The following is a 15,159-nucleotide window of genomic DNA, read 5'->3' on the forward strand; positions in this document are numbered from 1 at the left end:
AGCAACTCTTATAAAGGAAAACATTTAACTGAGGTGGCGGCTTCCAGCTTCAGAATTTTAGTCCATTATCATCATGGCAGGGAGCATGGCGGCATGAAGGCAGTCACGGTGCTGGAGAATTTGACATCTTAATCCAAAGGTAAACTGAGACACTGGGTGTGACTTGAGCATATTTGAGACCTCAAAGCCTGATCCCACAGTGACACTCTTCCTCCAACAAGGCCACTCCTCCTAATAGTGCCACTCCCTTTGAGAGCTATTTTCCTTCAAAGGGTTTATTTGGCTTACATTTCCACATCGCTGTTCATCATTAAAGGAAGTCAGGACAGAAACTCAAGCAGGGCAGGAATCTGCAGGCAGGAGCTGATGCAGAGGCTACAGAGGATGCTGCTTACTGGCTTGCTTCTCCTGGCTTGCTCAACCTGCTTTCTTCTAGAACCCAGGACACCTACCCAGGGATGGCACAACCCACAGTGGGCTGGACTCCCCCCATTGGTCACTAATTAAGAAAATGCCCTCCAGCTGGATCTTATGGAGGCATTTTCTCATTGCGGTTTCCTCCTTTCGAATAACTCTAGCTTGTGTCAAGTTGACTTAGACTAGGCAGCAAACACCGTGCGACTATTTCATGGCCCAGGTCATCCCAGTGTCACTGAGCACAGCTCTGTCAAGTAGGCCTCTGGCCCCTCTGTGCTCACACACTTTTGTTTCTTGAGCCCTTTTCTTTCTAGCTTGTTGTTGTTGAAGGCAGGGCTTCATAATGTAGCCCAGGTTGGCTCAAACTTTCAGCCAACTTCTAATCTCTGTATCCTGGGAGTTGGGATTAAATATGTACACTCTACACCCAGTTCTCTTCTTCCAGAAACTTCCCAGTACCCCAGACTCTTCCCCCCTTATCCAGCCCTGGAATCAACAATTTTTCAAAGGCGTCTTGACTCCTTTTTTAAGGAAATGGTTTATAGAAACAAAGAGACAACACTGTGTTTGTTGCTCCTGGACATTGTTATTTCTAGGATCTAACAGCAAACTATGTGTGTACATGTATGTATGTATATATACATATACACCCATATACATATGTGTATATGTACTAAATTATAGATATAAAATGGCAGTGAGTCTGTTCAATAAAGGCACTTGCCACCAAACACCAAATCTGGTGACCTGAGTTTTAGTCCCAGGTCTCAGGTTGAAAGAAAGAACCAACTCCTGAGGATTGTCCCCTGAGTCATCACACACACAATAATAAATAAATAAATAAAATAACTATTTTAATTATAGATAAGTATAGGCTGGAGAGATGGTTCAGCAGTTAAGAGCACCAGTTGCTCTTCCAGAGGACCTGAGTTCAATTCCCAATACCCACATGGTGGCTCACAACCATCTATAATGAGATCTGGTGCCCTCTTCTGGTGTGCGGGCAGACAAACAGACAGAGCACTGTGTCTATAATAAATAAATAAAAAATAAACAAATCTTTTTAAAAATTGTATATATATATATATATATATATATATATATATATATATATATATATATTCAACCTGTGCATTGTATACCACTGTTGCATTGTATACCACTGTTTTGACCAATGGTAAACCACATGTAGTACAGTGTTCTCGTGAGCTTATAATGGGCTGGAAATTTCTTTTTGCCTGGTGATACTACAGCTGTCATGAAGTTGCCATTACCAGGTACTTGTATATATTTGATTTTCCAAGACAGGGTTTCTCTGTGTAGCCTTGGCTGTCCTAGAAACAAGGTTTCTTTGTGTAACCTTGACTGTCCTAGGACTCGCTCCATAGACCGTTTGTTTTGTGTTGTGTCTCACCAACACTGCCCAGGGCAATCTGTGTGACGGTGAATTTGGACTTTCTGCTGGAGTCTCGCGGGCCCAGCAGAGGGTATACAAATAAACACAGTGAGGAATGACGCCCCCATCTGTGAAAGTGTATTATTGTGTATAATTAACATATGCTAATAGAGTAATTTTTAAAGATTTCTTTCTATTTTATGTGTATGACTGTTTTCCTAATGAATATCTGTGCACCGCATGCATTCCTGGTGTCCTTAGAGGTCAGATCTCCTGGAACTGAGGTGGTTGTGAGCCTACAGCCAACAGCTTGTTAAGTCTTCTCAGTAGAGGGCGCTAAAGAAACACTGCGGTGGGAACGAGCGGTTGGCTCTGCTTGAGGCTCATCTCCAGCTGACAGACTTGATAGGGAATGGCCACAATCAGTTCTACAGCACAGCCTTCATCCTCTGGCCAGGGGTCAGCTGGCTCTGAGCTCTGAGGCTCTGGTCTCCTTAGCTCCCAGTGGTCCCCACACATCATCCACAGACTCCCTGCCCAAGCCAAAGGTTAACTTAGAACAAACAAATCTTTGGCAGGTGTCCATGCTGAGCCATCTGTGATGTGTGTGCAGACGCCTTTACAATACGAAATACAAATGTGTCCTTATATAGTAGAATGTAAGAGCCCGTATCTGTTGTTCCTGACATCTGTCACAGCTAGACCACAGACTGGATCATTTATGACAATAAAAATTTATTCTCATGGTTCTGGAAGTCAGAAGTCCAAAATCAAGCTGTCTCCAGAGGCCCTAGGGAGAAATTTTCTTGCCTCTTCAGGGTCCAGGCATCCCTTTGCTCCTGACAACCTGACTCTAGTCTGCTTCTGTCTCTGAATGGCCTTTTCCTTTGATTCTGCGTCACACCCCCCTGCCTCCCCATTGTGAAGATACCTGCTCACACTTTTAACCTAAGTCAGAATCATCTCACAATACAATTTTGGTTAAGGTGTTTCAACCCAGCTTCGACTAGCCGGGGCTCTGGTCAGTTTTCCTTCTTCAGCAACTGGTCATCTCTATACTCCAACCGTTCCTCGTCCATCATATTGTGAACCACTGTACATCTGCCCCCACGGCCTCAAGCCCCAGAACAAGACAGCTAAGGGCAAATGAGGTATACCTTGCTGCTTCAGAACCCTCGAACCTATCCATGGGAAGTCCGGACAGACTAGTGCGGTAGAAATCCCGATTTTCAAGTGTAACACTGTTGCCATTCATCAGAGTCACGGTGACTGGCACTCTCTCATACTAGGGATACTAGGAGAGGGTCCTTAGACCCTTCACTGAGATTCCAGACTCTCCCTCCTACATCCCTCGGTCATACATAATTCCTCCCCAACTACATATTGTCTCAGGAGGGGTCATAGGAGATGGAAAGGTAACCAAAGGGGGAGCGCCAGCTATACAGCTATGCGGAACTTGTCACCCATGCTGGGGTCAGACTTTTCAGTGGCTGTAGTGATATTTTGTTTGTGTTTTAACAAATAAAGCTTGCCTGAAGATCAGAGTGCAGAACTAAGCCACTAGAGGCCAGGGAGTGGTGGCACACAGCTTTAATCCCAGGACTCGGGAGACAGAAGCAGAGGGATCTCTGTTAGTTTAAGGCCACCCTGGGCTACGTGAGATTGAATCTTTCTAAAAGAGAAACAGTTCACACAAAGGTGATCCCAGCATTTGGGATCCCATACCTTTAATCCCAGCCCTAGGAAGGTGGAGACAGGAGTGATAAGGCAGGGCAGACAGAGGAATATAAAGTAGGAAGAGATAGTAGCAATCCCTCACCCGTGACCCTAAGTAATTCCAATAAACTCATTGGTTCACCAAGCTAAACTCCAGTGAAAGAGTTGCTTTGGTCGGTGGTTGTTGCCCCTGGGGCTGAACTCACTATCCCAGGAGAGGCTGATGCAAACCTAGGTGCCCTCAGGCCAGTACCACACGTACACTGTGCCCTATAGCTACTCTTAACTGTTTCTTGTTCCTGGACACCCTGTGTGGGCTCACCTGGCATCCTTCTCTTGATCAGGTTGTAAGTGACAAGCAGCTAGGCCTGTTGCCTGTCTGCTGTTGCTGTGTTGTGTCCTGGTGGCCACAGAAACCTTAAATCTTCCAAAGAAGGTCTTAGCACAGGTCCTCTACTACATCTGTACACACCCGTGATTTCCACACCGATTCACAAGTAGACGCCTCGTACAGGCTGGCACAAATCCAACACACTTGGAGAAAGTCCACACCACTTCCTAAACACAGTCTGACGAGAGAATGGCTCTTTGGACTTTGGTCTTGGGGCACAGAATTAGAGGACAGCAGAGGGTCTGGGAACTGTGCAGGATGTAGGATTGCTGGCTGACTGAATGAGGCATTAGTAACTTTCTGAACAAAAACCAGAGCAAGACAGAGACTTGCTCCCCCAACTCAACTCCCCTATAGAATGCAAGAGAGGAGGCTAGCAAGGTGGGCAAAGGAGAGCACAGTGGGTTCTCACTGCTCACGGTGGTTCTAAATGTCGTCTTGAATACAAAGCCACTGTTCCTAATGGGACTACCATTAGGTTCTTGTTTCCCTTGCTCATGTTTCAGTCACATAATCGACAGGAGCCCTCGTGTTGTCTCTGTCTAAAACTGTCCTATTATGTATGCAGTTATTGACTTCTTAACATTGAGCCCATGGCCAACCATACTGCGTAGCTGGTACCTGAACAAAGTTCCCTAACACTTGTATTTTCTGTGTTAGAAACACTATGGCCTTCTTTCTCTCGGGAACATGTCAGCACCAGCCCTGGGGTCTGTTTTACATGGTGAAATCCCTATGAAAAATCCCCCAAAGTGTGAAGACCATGGCACTGTTGACCACAAACAGAGAACTTCTGTTTATTGAGAGCTGGACTAAGCAAGCAGACAACAGGTGGGCACAGCCTAGTGTAAGAGGTTGAAAGGGGGAGGGACAAAAAAAAAAAAGAAAGAAACTGGTTAAATGTAGTTAATTTATAACTGAGCAAATAGCATTGAGAAACTAAATGAGGGCAGGAAGGAAAGGGTCCACCGTGATCTGAGTCTGGCCATGAGGTTGTTGTGATTTGGGGCAGAGACAGCAGAGAAAAACCGGGAAAGTTTGGTTTCCAAACGTCACAGGAAGCCCCTCCCCTTGTTTCCGTCCTTTCTTCTAGGCTGATGAGCCTCCAGCTTGGGAAGCCGTGAGGGCCATACATCTATGTCCAGCTGGGTGGTAGAAAGACCGACCCTATCTGTGGATGCAGCCTCTGGAGTAGACACTCAGAACCTTGTCTGCCATTCCTACAGTGTTGCCTGCTCCAGCACTGGCCACCTCTGCCTGCCTCTCCTTCCCCTTCCTCGGTGTGTGGTCACAGGGAAGCTTCTCATGGAGGAAGGCAATGGATCTCTGCTGGTCTCGGGCCAGCAGCCTCCCACCCACCTAGAGACACCTAATCTCCTGGGCACACACTGACTGAACAAACCAACTTTGATTTCCGGTAAGTGGAGAATTGGATCTGAGACCTCTGTTCAGGCTGAGGTTGGTAGGCAGGGCCAGCAGATCACCATCCTCCTGAGGAACTAGGTATGAACGAGGACTTCCCAGGGTATGGGAATCCCAGGAGGCCCCTTTTGCCCCAAGCAGGAATCCAGCAGCCCAATGGATGAGGAGTTTAAATGTCAGAACCGGAAAAGGGAAGAGTGAGCTCCACCATTCCGGGAGCTCTGTGTCAGAGGCAGCTCATTCCTGATTTGGACTCCAAATATTGAGACATGAAAACCAAAGCTCCCTGCATTGTGTGATTTCTTGTGGTGTCCACGGCTGTCCTCTGAACTTGGGAGCAGACTCAACTGACCTTTGTCCCTGGGACAGAGGATCTGAACCACAATCCCAATTCAACTCTTCAAAGGGATTGTCAGTCTGAACCCTCACTCTCTGAAGTGGACAACCTTATATCCTGCCACAGGTCTGTTTAGGCCCAGGAGACTCTGCCCTACCCAGAAGACCCTGGGATACCCAGGAGACCCTATCCCAGTTCAGGAGACCCCACCCAGGACCAAGAGACCCTGCCCCCATCCGGTAGCCCCTACTCTCACTCAGGAGCCCCTGCCCCCCACTCAGGAGACCCTGCTCCCCCACAGGAGCCCCTACCCTAACCCAGGAGACCCTACCCCAGTTCAGGAGACCCTACCCAGGACCAGGAGACCCTGCCCCCATCCGGGAGACCCTATCCTCACTCAGGAGCCCCTGCCCCCACTCAGGAGACCCTATCCTCACTCAGGAGACCCTACCCCAATCCAGGAGATACTACCCCAACCCAGGAGACCCTACCCCAACCCAGGAGGCCCTGCCCCAGTTCAGGAGACCCTACCCAGGACCAGGAGACCCTGCCCCCATCCAGGAGACCCTGCTCCCACTCAGGAGCCCCTACCCCCACTCAGGAGCCCCTGCCCCCACTCAGGAGCCCTTCCCCAGCCTAGCCACAGGACTCCAGCCATGATGGAAGAAGACATAGAAGTATGGCAACAAGTGTTCCAGGAGCTGATTCAAGAGGTGAAGCCATGGGACAAATGGACTCTCACACCAGACAAGGACCTTCTTCCTGGTGTTCTGAAGCCTGGATGGACACAATACCAGCAAAAGACCTTTGCCAGGTGAGCAAGGCACGGCGGTCTGCATGCCAGACAGTTCTTGCGATTCTTGTTTGTTTCTTACTCATCACTATTCTCCTGCGTCCAGGCTCGCACACTGAAGAACACAGTAAGGAATTCCAGCTTTACTAGAGACTGGGGAACCCTGCTCCATTACTGTGAACTTAAGACAGTGGCAGACCTAGATACAAAAAATTCTGGCTAGGAAGTTGGACAGTAGGGAAGTGGAGGGTGGAGACTCATTTACTCCAGGGGCTCTGCATTTCCACCCTGCCTTGAAAGATTCCCTCTTCCTGGAGCTCCTGAGAAGAGACAGGTTTATCGTGGGGAGACTCCTCCGGACAGATCACAGGTTCATGGCCCAAAGCGGCTCACGGCAATCATGTTGCTCTCTACTGCGAGCCAATATATTCTTTCTTAAATAGGACTTTCCGGGACCACCCAACAGTCTGTTGGTTTGTTTGTTGTCGAGACAGAGTTTCTGTGTAGCTTTGGAGCCTGTCCTGGAACTAGCTCTTGTAGACCAGGCTGGCCTCGAACTCACAGAGATCCACCAGTCTCTGCCTCCCGAGTGCTGGGATTAAAGGCATGCGCCACCACTGCTCAGCACCGCCCAACATTTTACCCTTTCTTTTCCATAGAAAGTAGGTGCCCCAAAGCCTAGGGGTGGAGGTAAAAGGACAGAGAGGGTAGAGTCCTGGGATCCGTCATGCCTGCTGCCCTCTGTGAGGAGACTGGCCCTTTCCCAAGTAGAAGCTGACTTGGGAAGCTCCAGAGCAAAGCCTTAGTCTGTTTATTTGAGAACCTGGGACTCTGGCCTGGCACACAGTGCAGCAAGAGCGCTGAGGCCAGGCCAGTGTGGGTGACAGACAGCTCAAGACAGCTCTAAACTTGTGCAAAACTGAGGGAGAATTCCCGGCCAGTACACTTCATGGGACTTGGAGTTAGCTAGCTTCTCAGCTTCTCCTCCTCTCAGTTCCTTTCCACATTTGCCCTAAGAAAATAGGCTAAGATCAAAGCATGGAAAAGAGGGGCCTGGGATTGTAGCTCAGTGGTACAAAGACCTAGAAGGAGCTTCCTTGTTCTGCCCAGCCTCCTGCAACATCCCACCTCAGACTGCAGATTCTCCTGTCTCAAGCAAAGTTAGGACCAAGCACTATAAAAAAAAAAAAAAAATCAAAAAAACAAATCCCAGTGTTTAACTGAATGCACAGCTCCCAAGGTTACCTAGGCAGAGAGGGCTGGGGCCTTGAGAAAGAGCTCTGACCGCTGTTCAAGTCCCATCAACAGGTTCCACGGTCCCAAGCTGACTGAATCAAGAGGGAGTTCATGGGTTATTAGATGAGCAATAAATGTCTCCCCCACATTGCAGTCTTCTGGCTTTGCACAACCCCTGTTCTAGGAAGCGTAGGCTTCCCCCGTTCCTCCTTCACTGTTCCTAGCAGGCGTTTGTGCAAACGTCTTAGAGAAAATGCTCTCTCCGCTGAGAAGGTGTGTCATTCTGTGCCCTGTTGAAGGCAAGCCCTGAGAAACAATGCAACATTCTCTGGTGTATATAAGAAAAATTATGAGTTGGGGGGAAGCACAAAAAAAAAAAGAGAGAGAGAGAGAGAGAACTGGAAGGTGATCTGTGGGGATTTACAAATCGTGGGGCCTGAGGAACAAAAGCCTCTGAGGCAGGAGGCTGCAGCTCTCTCCTGACCTGCTGGTGACTTCCCTAGCACCCACTTACATCCACTTGTTCATTTCAGCATGGGGTCCTTGGAAGGCTGTTGCATGTATAGCCTTGAACACATTTACAACGATGTTTGAAGAAACAATGACTTACGGTTCAGATACCAGAGCTCCAGTCCCGGCTCACGAACCGCAGGTCCTGGGGTGTGATGAGGCCCCATTGTGTGCCTTGCCTCTGAAATGTACAATGCACACACTGGACCTAGAAAATGCCCTGGGTCCCTTCTGAGTCAGATTGCTGGTGACTTGCTGTTTGCACAGCAAGCATCTAACAATGATCACGGAGAATATTGGTAACACGGTGGAAATGAGCAAGAGGGGCTCGCTCGTTCATTTCTCTCCTTCTCCCTCCGGTACCTGCCCACAGCTTGGCTGAAGCTCTCTCCCGGTTCTCCACAGGTTCCTCTGCCCCAGCTGCTCTCGCAGTTGGGCCTCTGCCTGCGTCCTGGTGATCTTCCACATGCGCTGGTGTAAGAAGAGAGGCAAGGGACGGGTGAAGATGAGGATCTTTGCTCAGAGATGTAACAAGTGCCCTGAGCCTCCATTTGCAGCCCCAGAGTTCGCCTGGGACAACATCTCGAGGATCTTGAGCAATCTGGTCTTCAGAATTCTGAAGAAGTGCTATGGAGAAGGGTTTAAGGAAATGGCTGAGATTCCCGTGCTCGGAGACACGGGTCTTGAAGGCCCACATGACAGCAACAACTGTGAGGCCTGTCTGCAGGGCTTTTGTGTTCAGAGTAGCTCAGGCCTAGCCTCAAAACCACCAGCTTGTCCATTGTCTCCCACCTCCTCTAAGTCAACTAGGGAGCCTACGGTCGCTGTAACGTGCAGCAACGTCTCCTGCTCACAGCCTTCCTCTAAAATGGAAAAACCCCAAGCATCAAAAGTGGACACCAAAGCCAGTAATCCTACCAAAGCTGACCCCAAGGTTAGCCACACCCCAAACCCATCAACTGTCCCAATCTTGACAACCCAACAGTTGGCACCTGTGAGCTCCCCTGCTCCTAGATGTGCCGTTCAAATGCCTTCTCCCGCCAAGAGCAGCAGAACAGAGGGTATGGGAAACAAGAACTCCAGGTCCAAGATCCCAGAGGTATTGCCCTGGTCCTCTGCATTTGTCCCAACCGTTTCCTCCTCATTCATCCTACCCACAACCTCCTCCTATGCCCCACCCACTTCCTTATTTGTCCCATCTACTTCTTCCTCATATGTTGCACCCACTTCCTTTAAAGTGGAAAAACCCCAAGCATTAAAAGGGGACGCCAAAGCCAGTAATCCTACCAAAGCTGACCCCAAGGTTAGCCACACCCCAAACCCATCAACTGTCCCAATCTTGACAACCCAACAGTTGGCACCTGTGAGCTCCCCTGCTCCGAGATGTGCCATTCAAATGCCTTCTCCCGCCAAGAGCAGCAGAACAGAGGGTACGGGAAACAAGAACTCCAGGTCCAAGATCCCAGAGGTATTGCCCCGGTCCTCTGCATTTGTCCCAACCATTTCCTCCTCATTCATCCTACCCACTTCCTCCTCCTATGTCCCACCCACTCCCGCATATGTTGTGCCCAGTTCTGGGAGACCAGGAGTAAACATCACTTACCAGGCAGAGAGAAGCAGCCATATCCATCCAGCAGGTGAACCCTGCTGCTGCCAAGCTTGCTGTGGGGCCTGCCACGAGTGCTGCAGTAAAAGCTGCGAGTGCTGCTGCGGATGCTTCTGTGCGTGCTGCCAGGGCTTCTGCGATTGCATGAAACATAACCCGTTTCGACGGCTGGTCTTTCTAATCTTTGCAGCTGTCGTTGTGACGCTTTTCATAAAATATGGCTTCTGAGCCTTGAAAAAAGAATGCTGAGTGGCAAAAAAAAAAAATGTTACAACATCCCAAAAAAAGTCAAATACTGTGTAACCTTTTATATGAAACACCAATAAAATCAGGAGAACCCAGAGGTGGCTACCAGGACTAGAGAAAGAGAAAAAAATGCAAAGCCCTTGTTCAACCAATGTGGATTTCATGAGGGAAGAAGGGGTTATGAAATGTTTGGGAACTGAATGGAGAAGGTAACGCTCTCTCAACACTGGCAGTGCACTAAAAGCCACCAAAGTTCTCATCTTAAGATGGTTAGTTTTCTTTAATTTTTTTTTTCCCATGTGGGTATGTTAGGGTAGGTTTGAGATCTCACGATGTAGTCGAAGTTGGTCTGGAACTCACTAGGTAATCTAGGCTAACCACATGTTCACACCAATCCTCTTGCTTCAACCTCTCAAGTGCTTGAATCTCAGATATGAGCCACGATGCTCAGCAAAGAATTAATTCTCTTATGACTCCCACTTGAATACTACACACACACACACACACACACACACACACACACACACACGGTTTTGACCTATTGTGAAGGAACAGAATTGGAAGTGTTGAGGACTCAGAACCATTTGGAAGTCTGTGGCTCCTTTAAAGAGAGGTCTTCCTAACTCAGACAGCATTGGCAGCAAAGGCTGCCAGGCTTCTTTAGGAAACAGCTTCCTGGTTCGTGCTGGTTGCACAAACAGCTCTGGCTTTTTCAAGAGACCGAGCATGTGAATGGGGTTTGTAAGCAGAGTGCTTCAACTTGCTTAATGGCAGCATATACCCACTGTGTGCCTGGAAATAAGGTTGTGAGTTTGGCTCACAGAGCTGGCCCTGAACACACCTCTGCCATGTTGGACTGGGCAGAGCCAAAAGGCAAAGCAGCCTTAGTCCTAGCCACATCACTTAGCATTTTAAGAAGCAGTCCTGGTCAGAAAAGGATTACAAATACACAATAGGACAGATTCAGACATAAAGACCTCTAAATGAAACATAGTATGCTTTTAAAAAATGTACATAGACTTGGGAGAGAGAAGAAAAAAAGTATAGAGAATTATGAAAAGAAGTAAATCTTTAAAAAAAAATCTTTAAAGAGACAGAGTACAGAAGTCATGGGTTAACAGAGTAAAAAAAAATAAGTCACATAAAGATGAAATATACATAGAAAGTATATTATTTTGGGGGCTGAAGAGATGGCTCAGTGGTTAAGAGCATTGCCTACTCTTCCAAAGGTCCTGAGTTCAATTCCCAGCAACCGCATGGTGGTTCACGACCATCTGTAATGAGATCTGGTACCCTCTTCTGGCCTGCAGGCATACATGCAGACAGAATACTGAGAATACTGAATACATAATAAATAATAAATAAATCAATCTAAAAAAAGCAACAGTGCTTTAAAAAAAGAAAAATAAGCCACATAAAGATGGAATATACACAGAGAGTATATTATTGTGTTTTCTTTGAATATTTTGACTGTTAATGAGCTAAGTACTGAGAGACATTTCATTGTACAGGCTGCTAAACTAAATCAACATATATATTTTGAAGGTATCTTGCCTTCAAAATTTGGGTCTAAAGATACGCCGCTTTGGAAAAGAGGTCCTGCTTTTGTTCCCACAGAGGATGAGAACCTATGGATTCCTTCCAGACTAATGTGGTTTGATGGACCAAGACCCCCAAGAAAGTCTCTGTGAAGCCTCAAAAAGAAAATATTTTGCCCAATAAAAAGCAGGAAGCAGTTTAGAGAGAACTATGCCAAAATTCCCAAATATTGTTTATAAATGTTCGTTTACATTTAAAGGGGTTATAACATAGATATGAATACTTTGCATTGGTATGGATCTTGGTTTATTCGTACAAATTTAAGGTCAGTTTTGTTATATGTATATTTCTGCTCTTGATTAAGGTATTGTATTTGTGCAGCTCATTTAAAAATGTAATGTATAATTAAGAAATACAGGTTAATAGATAGTCATCTATAATAGTCAAACTTATAGTCATGTTAGTTAGGCTTTCTAGACTTACAGACATATATTTCAGATGGTTAGGTATTCAAATCTTTCAAAGACTAACAGCATATAGCATTTAAAATGTTTTAAGAACTTAGGACTATCCCAGCATTTGGGCAGCAGAGGCAGGCAAATCTTTGTGATCTGGTCTACAAGAGCTAGTTCCAGGACAGGCTCCAAAGCTACACAGAAACCTTGTCTCGAAAAACTAAAAAAAAAAAAAAGAAAAAAAGAGAGAGAGAACTTAGGATTTTCATGACAATGAGACACATCTGCTCCTGGCAGCACCAATCTTCTTAAAGAGGATGATGGGCACTGAAGAGACTCCTTATGGAGTTGGTTAACCATTTAGGCATTTAGGCAAGAAACTGCTCTTGCCTGGACTGCTTGATGCTATGCTGTATGAACTGAACATGCAGGACCCACAGGAAAATGACTGCTGAACTTGCCTAAAGGTGAGATGGTCCTTCAGGGTTCCCGCTTCATGCAAGAGTTTTCCAGACATTCTGCAGGACACAGAAGAAAGTGACTGACAAACTGCCAATATAGGTGGAACTGTCTTTGAAATTTCCTGCTTTATGGAAAAGTCTGCCAGATACTATGGGCCTGTAGGCTGAAGATGGATGCCCCAATGGTATAGAAGAACTTTGGGTGACTGTCCAGGTAGCAAGGTGTCTCTGTCAATTCTAGAGTTTTGAAAGTTACTTACAATGCACTTCCCGTTAACTTAGGTAATATTATATCCCTCTGGGGTCTTTGATGAAGTTGAAGAACAGATAGTTATAACTATAATTTTCCTTAGTTATGATAAAACATAAAGTAGACATGACTATTGTAACTGTAATTCTTACTTGATACCTGTTTTGTTATATGTAATTTTTACTATGTTAAAATTAAAACCTTCTTTTTTATTTAGACAGAAAAGGGGAAATGGTGTGGGAAGTCCTTTTGTATAAGTGTTGCTTTTATTGGTTAATGAATAAAGAAGCTTTTTGGGCCTATGACAGAGCAAAATATAGCTAGGCAGTTTAGCTAAACTAAACTGAATGCTGGGAGAAAGTAGGCAGAGTCAAGGAGAAGCAATGTAGCTGCCAAAGGAGACAGATATCAGAGAACCTTACTGGTAAACTATGAGCCTCGTGGTGAGATATAGATTAATAAAAATGGGTTAATTCAAGATGTAAGAGTTAGCTAGAAATATGCATGAGTTAATTGGTCAAGCAGTGTTTTAATTAATACAGTTTCTGTGTGATTATTTCGAGTCTGGGTGGCCAGGAACAAACAAGCAGTCTCCGCCTACAGAGACATCTCAGCAGACAATGCCACTCAAGTACAAGGACCTGAGTTTAAATCTCCAGCACCTGTGAAAAGCAAGGTGTGGAGTCACATAGTCCCTCCAGTGCTGGGGACCTGAGACAGCTTCCGGGGCGTTAGTGACCAGCCAGTGTATCCAAAACAGCAATTTACAGACTCAGTGAGAGACACTGCCTCAATAGTAACAATAGTAACAACACAGGGGCAAAGAGATCTCCCTCATCAACTTCGAGGCTCCACACAAACCCGCACACATACATACACACAGAGAGAGAAGGAGAGAGAGAGAGAGAGAGAGAGAGAGAGAGAGAGAGAGAGAGAGAGATGAGGTTTTTTCACAAAAAATCTGGTTTTTATTGAAATAAAACTTACATAAATTATGAACAGTCTATTTATGTAAAATTCTACACTTCTGCCTTTTCACATATAATTTTCACATCTTGATATATGTACTTGAGTAAGAAATAAATTCTGAAGCCATCCAAGTAGAACAACTCATCAATTTGAAAGCCACGAAATCTAAAGAGAGCCCTCATCTTCTGCCTCTCTGTCTTTTAACCTACTTCTCACTGCTGCGGTTGTTGCAATGACCCTCTCCTGAGACATCTCCCTGGGCCTGGAGATGCCACCTGTCTCACATCTAGTAAGGATTAAAATGTTCGGACTTAAATCAAACTACTGACACAGGCAAAATACCAAGGTGTCAATTTTAATCTTCTTTCCCTTTTCTGTGAGTGTATGTATGCATGCATTACATAGCTTTGCATGTGTGTAGGGCACACGGACCTGCAGGCACATGCACACACACAGAAAAGTCTGAGTTTGAATCATCTTCTATCATCTTTCCATTTTATTTACTGAGCCAGGGTATCCAATTCAAAACAACAGATTCCAATGGGTTTAGCTAGCTAGCCAATTTGCTCTGAACACATCCTGTTTCTCCTTCCCAGGATTGGAATTACAGGTGGGTCACCATACCCACTTAAGATTTCCATGGGTTTCTCTGGTCCTCAGATTTGAGTAGCCATAGCTTTAACTGCTGAGTCAGCTCCCAGCCCTAGCAACCCCTATGTTTCATTGGTTAATAAAGAAACTGCCTTGGCTTTTGATAGGACAGCAGCTTAGATAGGTGGAGTAGACAGAACAGAATGCTGGGAGGAAGAAGGCAATGAGGCAGACGCCATGACTCTCCTCTCTGAGACAGCCGCAGGTTAGAATGGTCCTGGTAAGCCACCACCTCGTGGTGCTACACAGATTATTAGAAATGGGTTAGATCAATATGTAAGAGTTAGCTAATAAGAGGCTACAGATAACGGGCCAAGCAGTGTTTAAAAGAATACAGTTTCCGTGTAATTATTTCGGGTGTAAGCTAGCTGGGATCTGGGTGGTGGGAAAGCAGCCCACTGCTCCTTCTACAGAGTGGCGCCCAACGTGGTAACTTAATCTACTTAAAAACCTGAGAGGGCTTAAAAATAAGGGAAAGAAAGTTTAACACAGCTTTTTGCTGTCTGCTAGGATGAGCTGTAGAGAGATTTCCTGATTCAGCAACAGCAGCAGAAAAAAAGCTGTGTCATTTTAAAAACGCAGCTTCCTGGGCTGTGCCGCCATCCCGATCTCTGTCTGGCTCCTGCAGGAGACAGAGCTTTTGAATGGACCATTTGGAGTAAAGTGCTAAGGCTTGTTTGATGGCAATGTGGACTGCTGTGTGCCTGGAACTGTGTGCAGCTCAGGGGCACCAAATGGCTGAGGTAGGAGCAGCTCCGGCTCTG

The 15,159-nt window shown here is 46.2% G+C and overlaps 1 protein-coding gene and 1 long non-coding RNA gene across 6 annotated transcripts in view; both read left to right on the forward strand.

The window, feature by feature from the left end:
* LOC148122197 (uncharacterized) overlaps nt 1–15,159 on the forward strand; it is a 250,853-nt gene that overhangs the window by 83,668 nt on the left and 152,026 nt on the right. The gene's annotated exons all lie outside the window — the stretch shown is intronic.
* Nucleotides 4,874–10,165, forward strand: Rtp3 (receptor transporter protein 3). Of its 5 annotated transcripts, XM_087905203.1 has the most exons (4): nt 4,874–5,337; nt 5,484–5,805; nt 6,301–6,493; nt 8,624–10,165. In XM_087905203.1, the coding sequence occupies exons 3-4, from the start codon at nt 6,336–6,338 to the stop codon at nt 10,050–10,052; spliced, it is 1,587 nt and encodes a 528-aa protein (XP_087761329.1). In that variant the 5' UTR covers nt 4,874–5,337; nt 5,484–5,805; nt 6,301–6,335; the 3' UTR covers nt 10,053–10,165. The 5 variants fall into 5 exon arrangements, with proteins under 5 accessions (XP_087761329.1, XP_087761332.1, XP_087761328.1 ...); XM_087905206.1 differs by lacking the exon at nt 5,484–5,805 and having other exon boundaries at nt 6,315–6,493; XM_087905202.1 differs by having other exon boundaries at nt 4,875–5,337; nt 5,481–6,493.

The sequence above is a fragment of the Myodes glareolus genome, chromosome 4 (genome assembly GCF_982192425.1).
Source record: "Myodes glareolus chromosome 4, mMyoGla1.1, whole genome shotgun sequence".
Taxonomy (NCBI): Eukaryota; Metazoa; Chordata; class Mammalia; order Rodentia; family Cricetidae; genus Myodes; species Myodes glareolus.

Excerpts from the sequence above, each read along its gene's own strand:
- Rtp3 (XM_087905203.1), top strand. The coding sequence starts at position 6,336 with ATGATGGAAGAAGACATAGAAGTATGGCAACAAGTGTTCCAGGAGCTG. Across the intron at positions 6,494-8,623 it reads CAGCAAAAGACCTTTGCCAG|GTTCCTCTGCCCCAGCTGCT; the intron begins GTGAGCAAGGCA and ends GGTTCTCCACAG.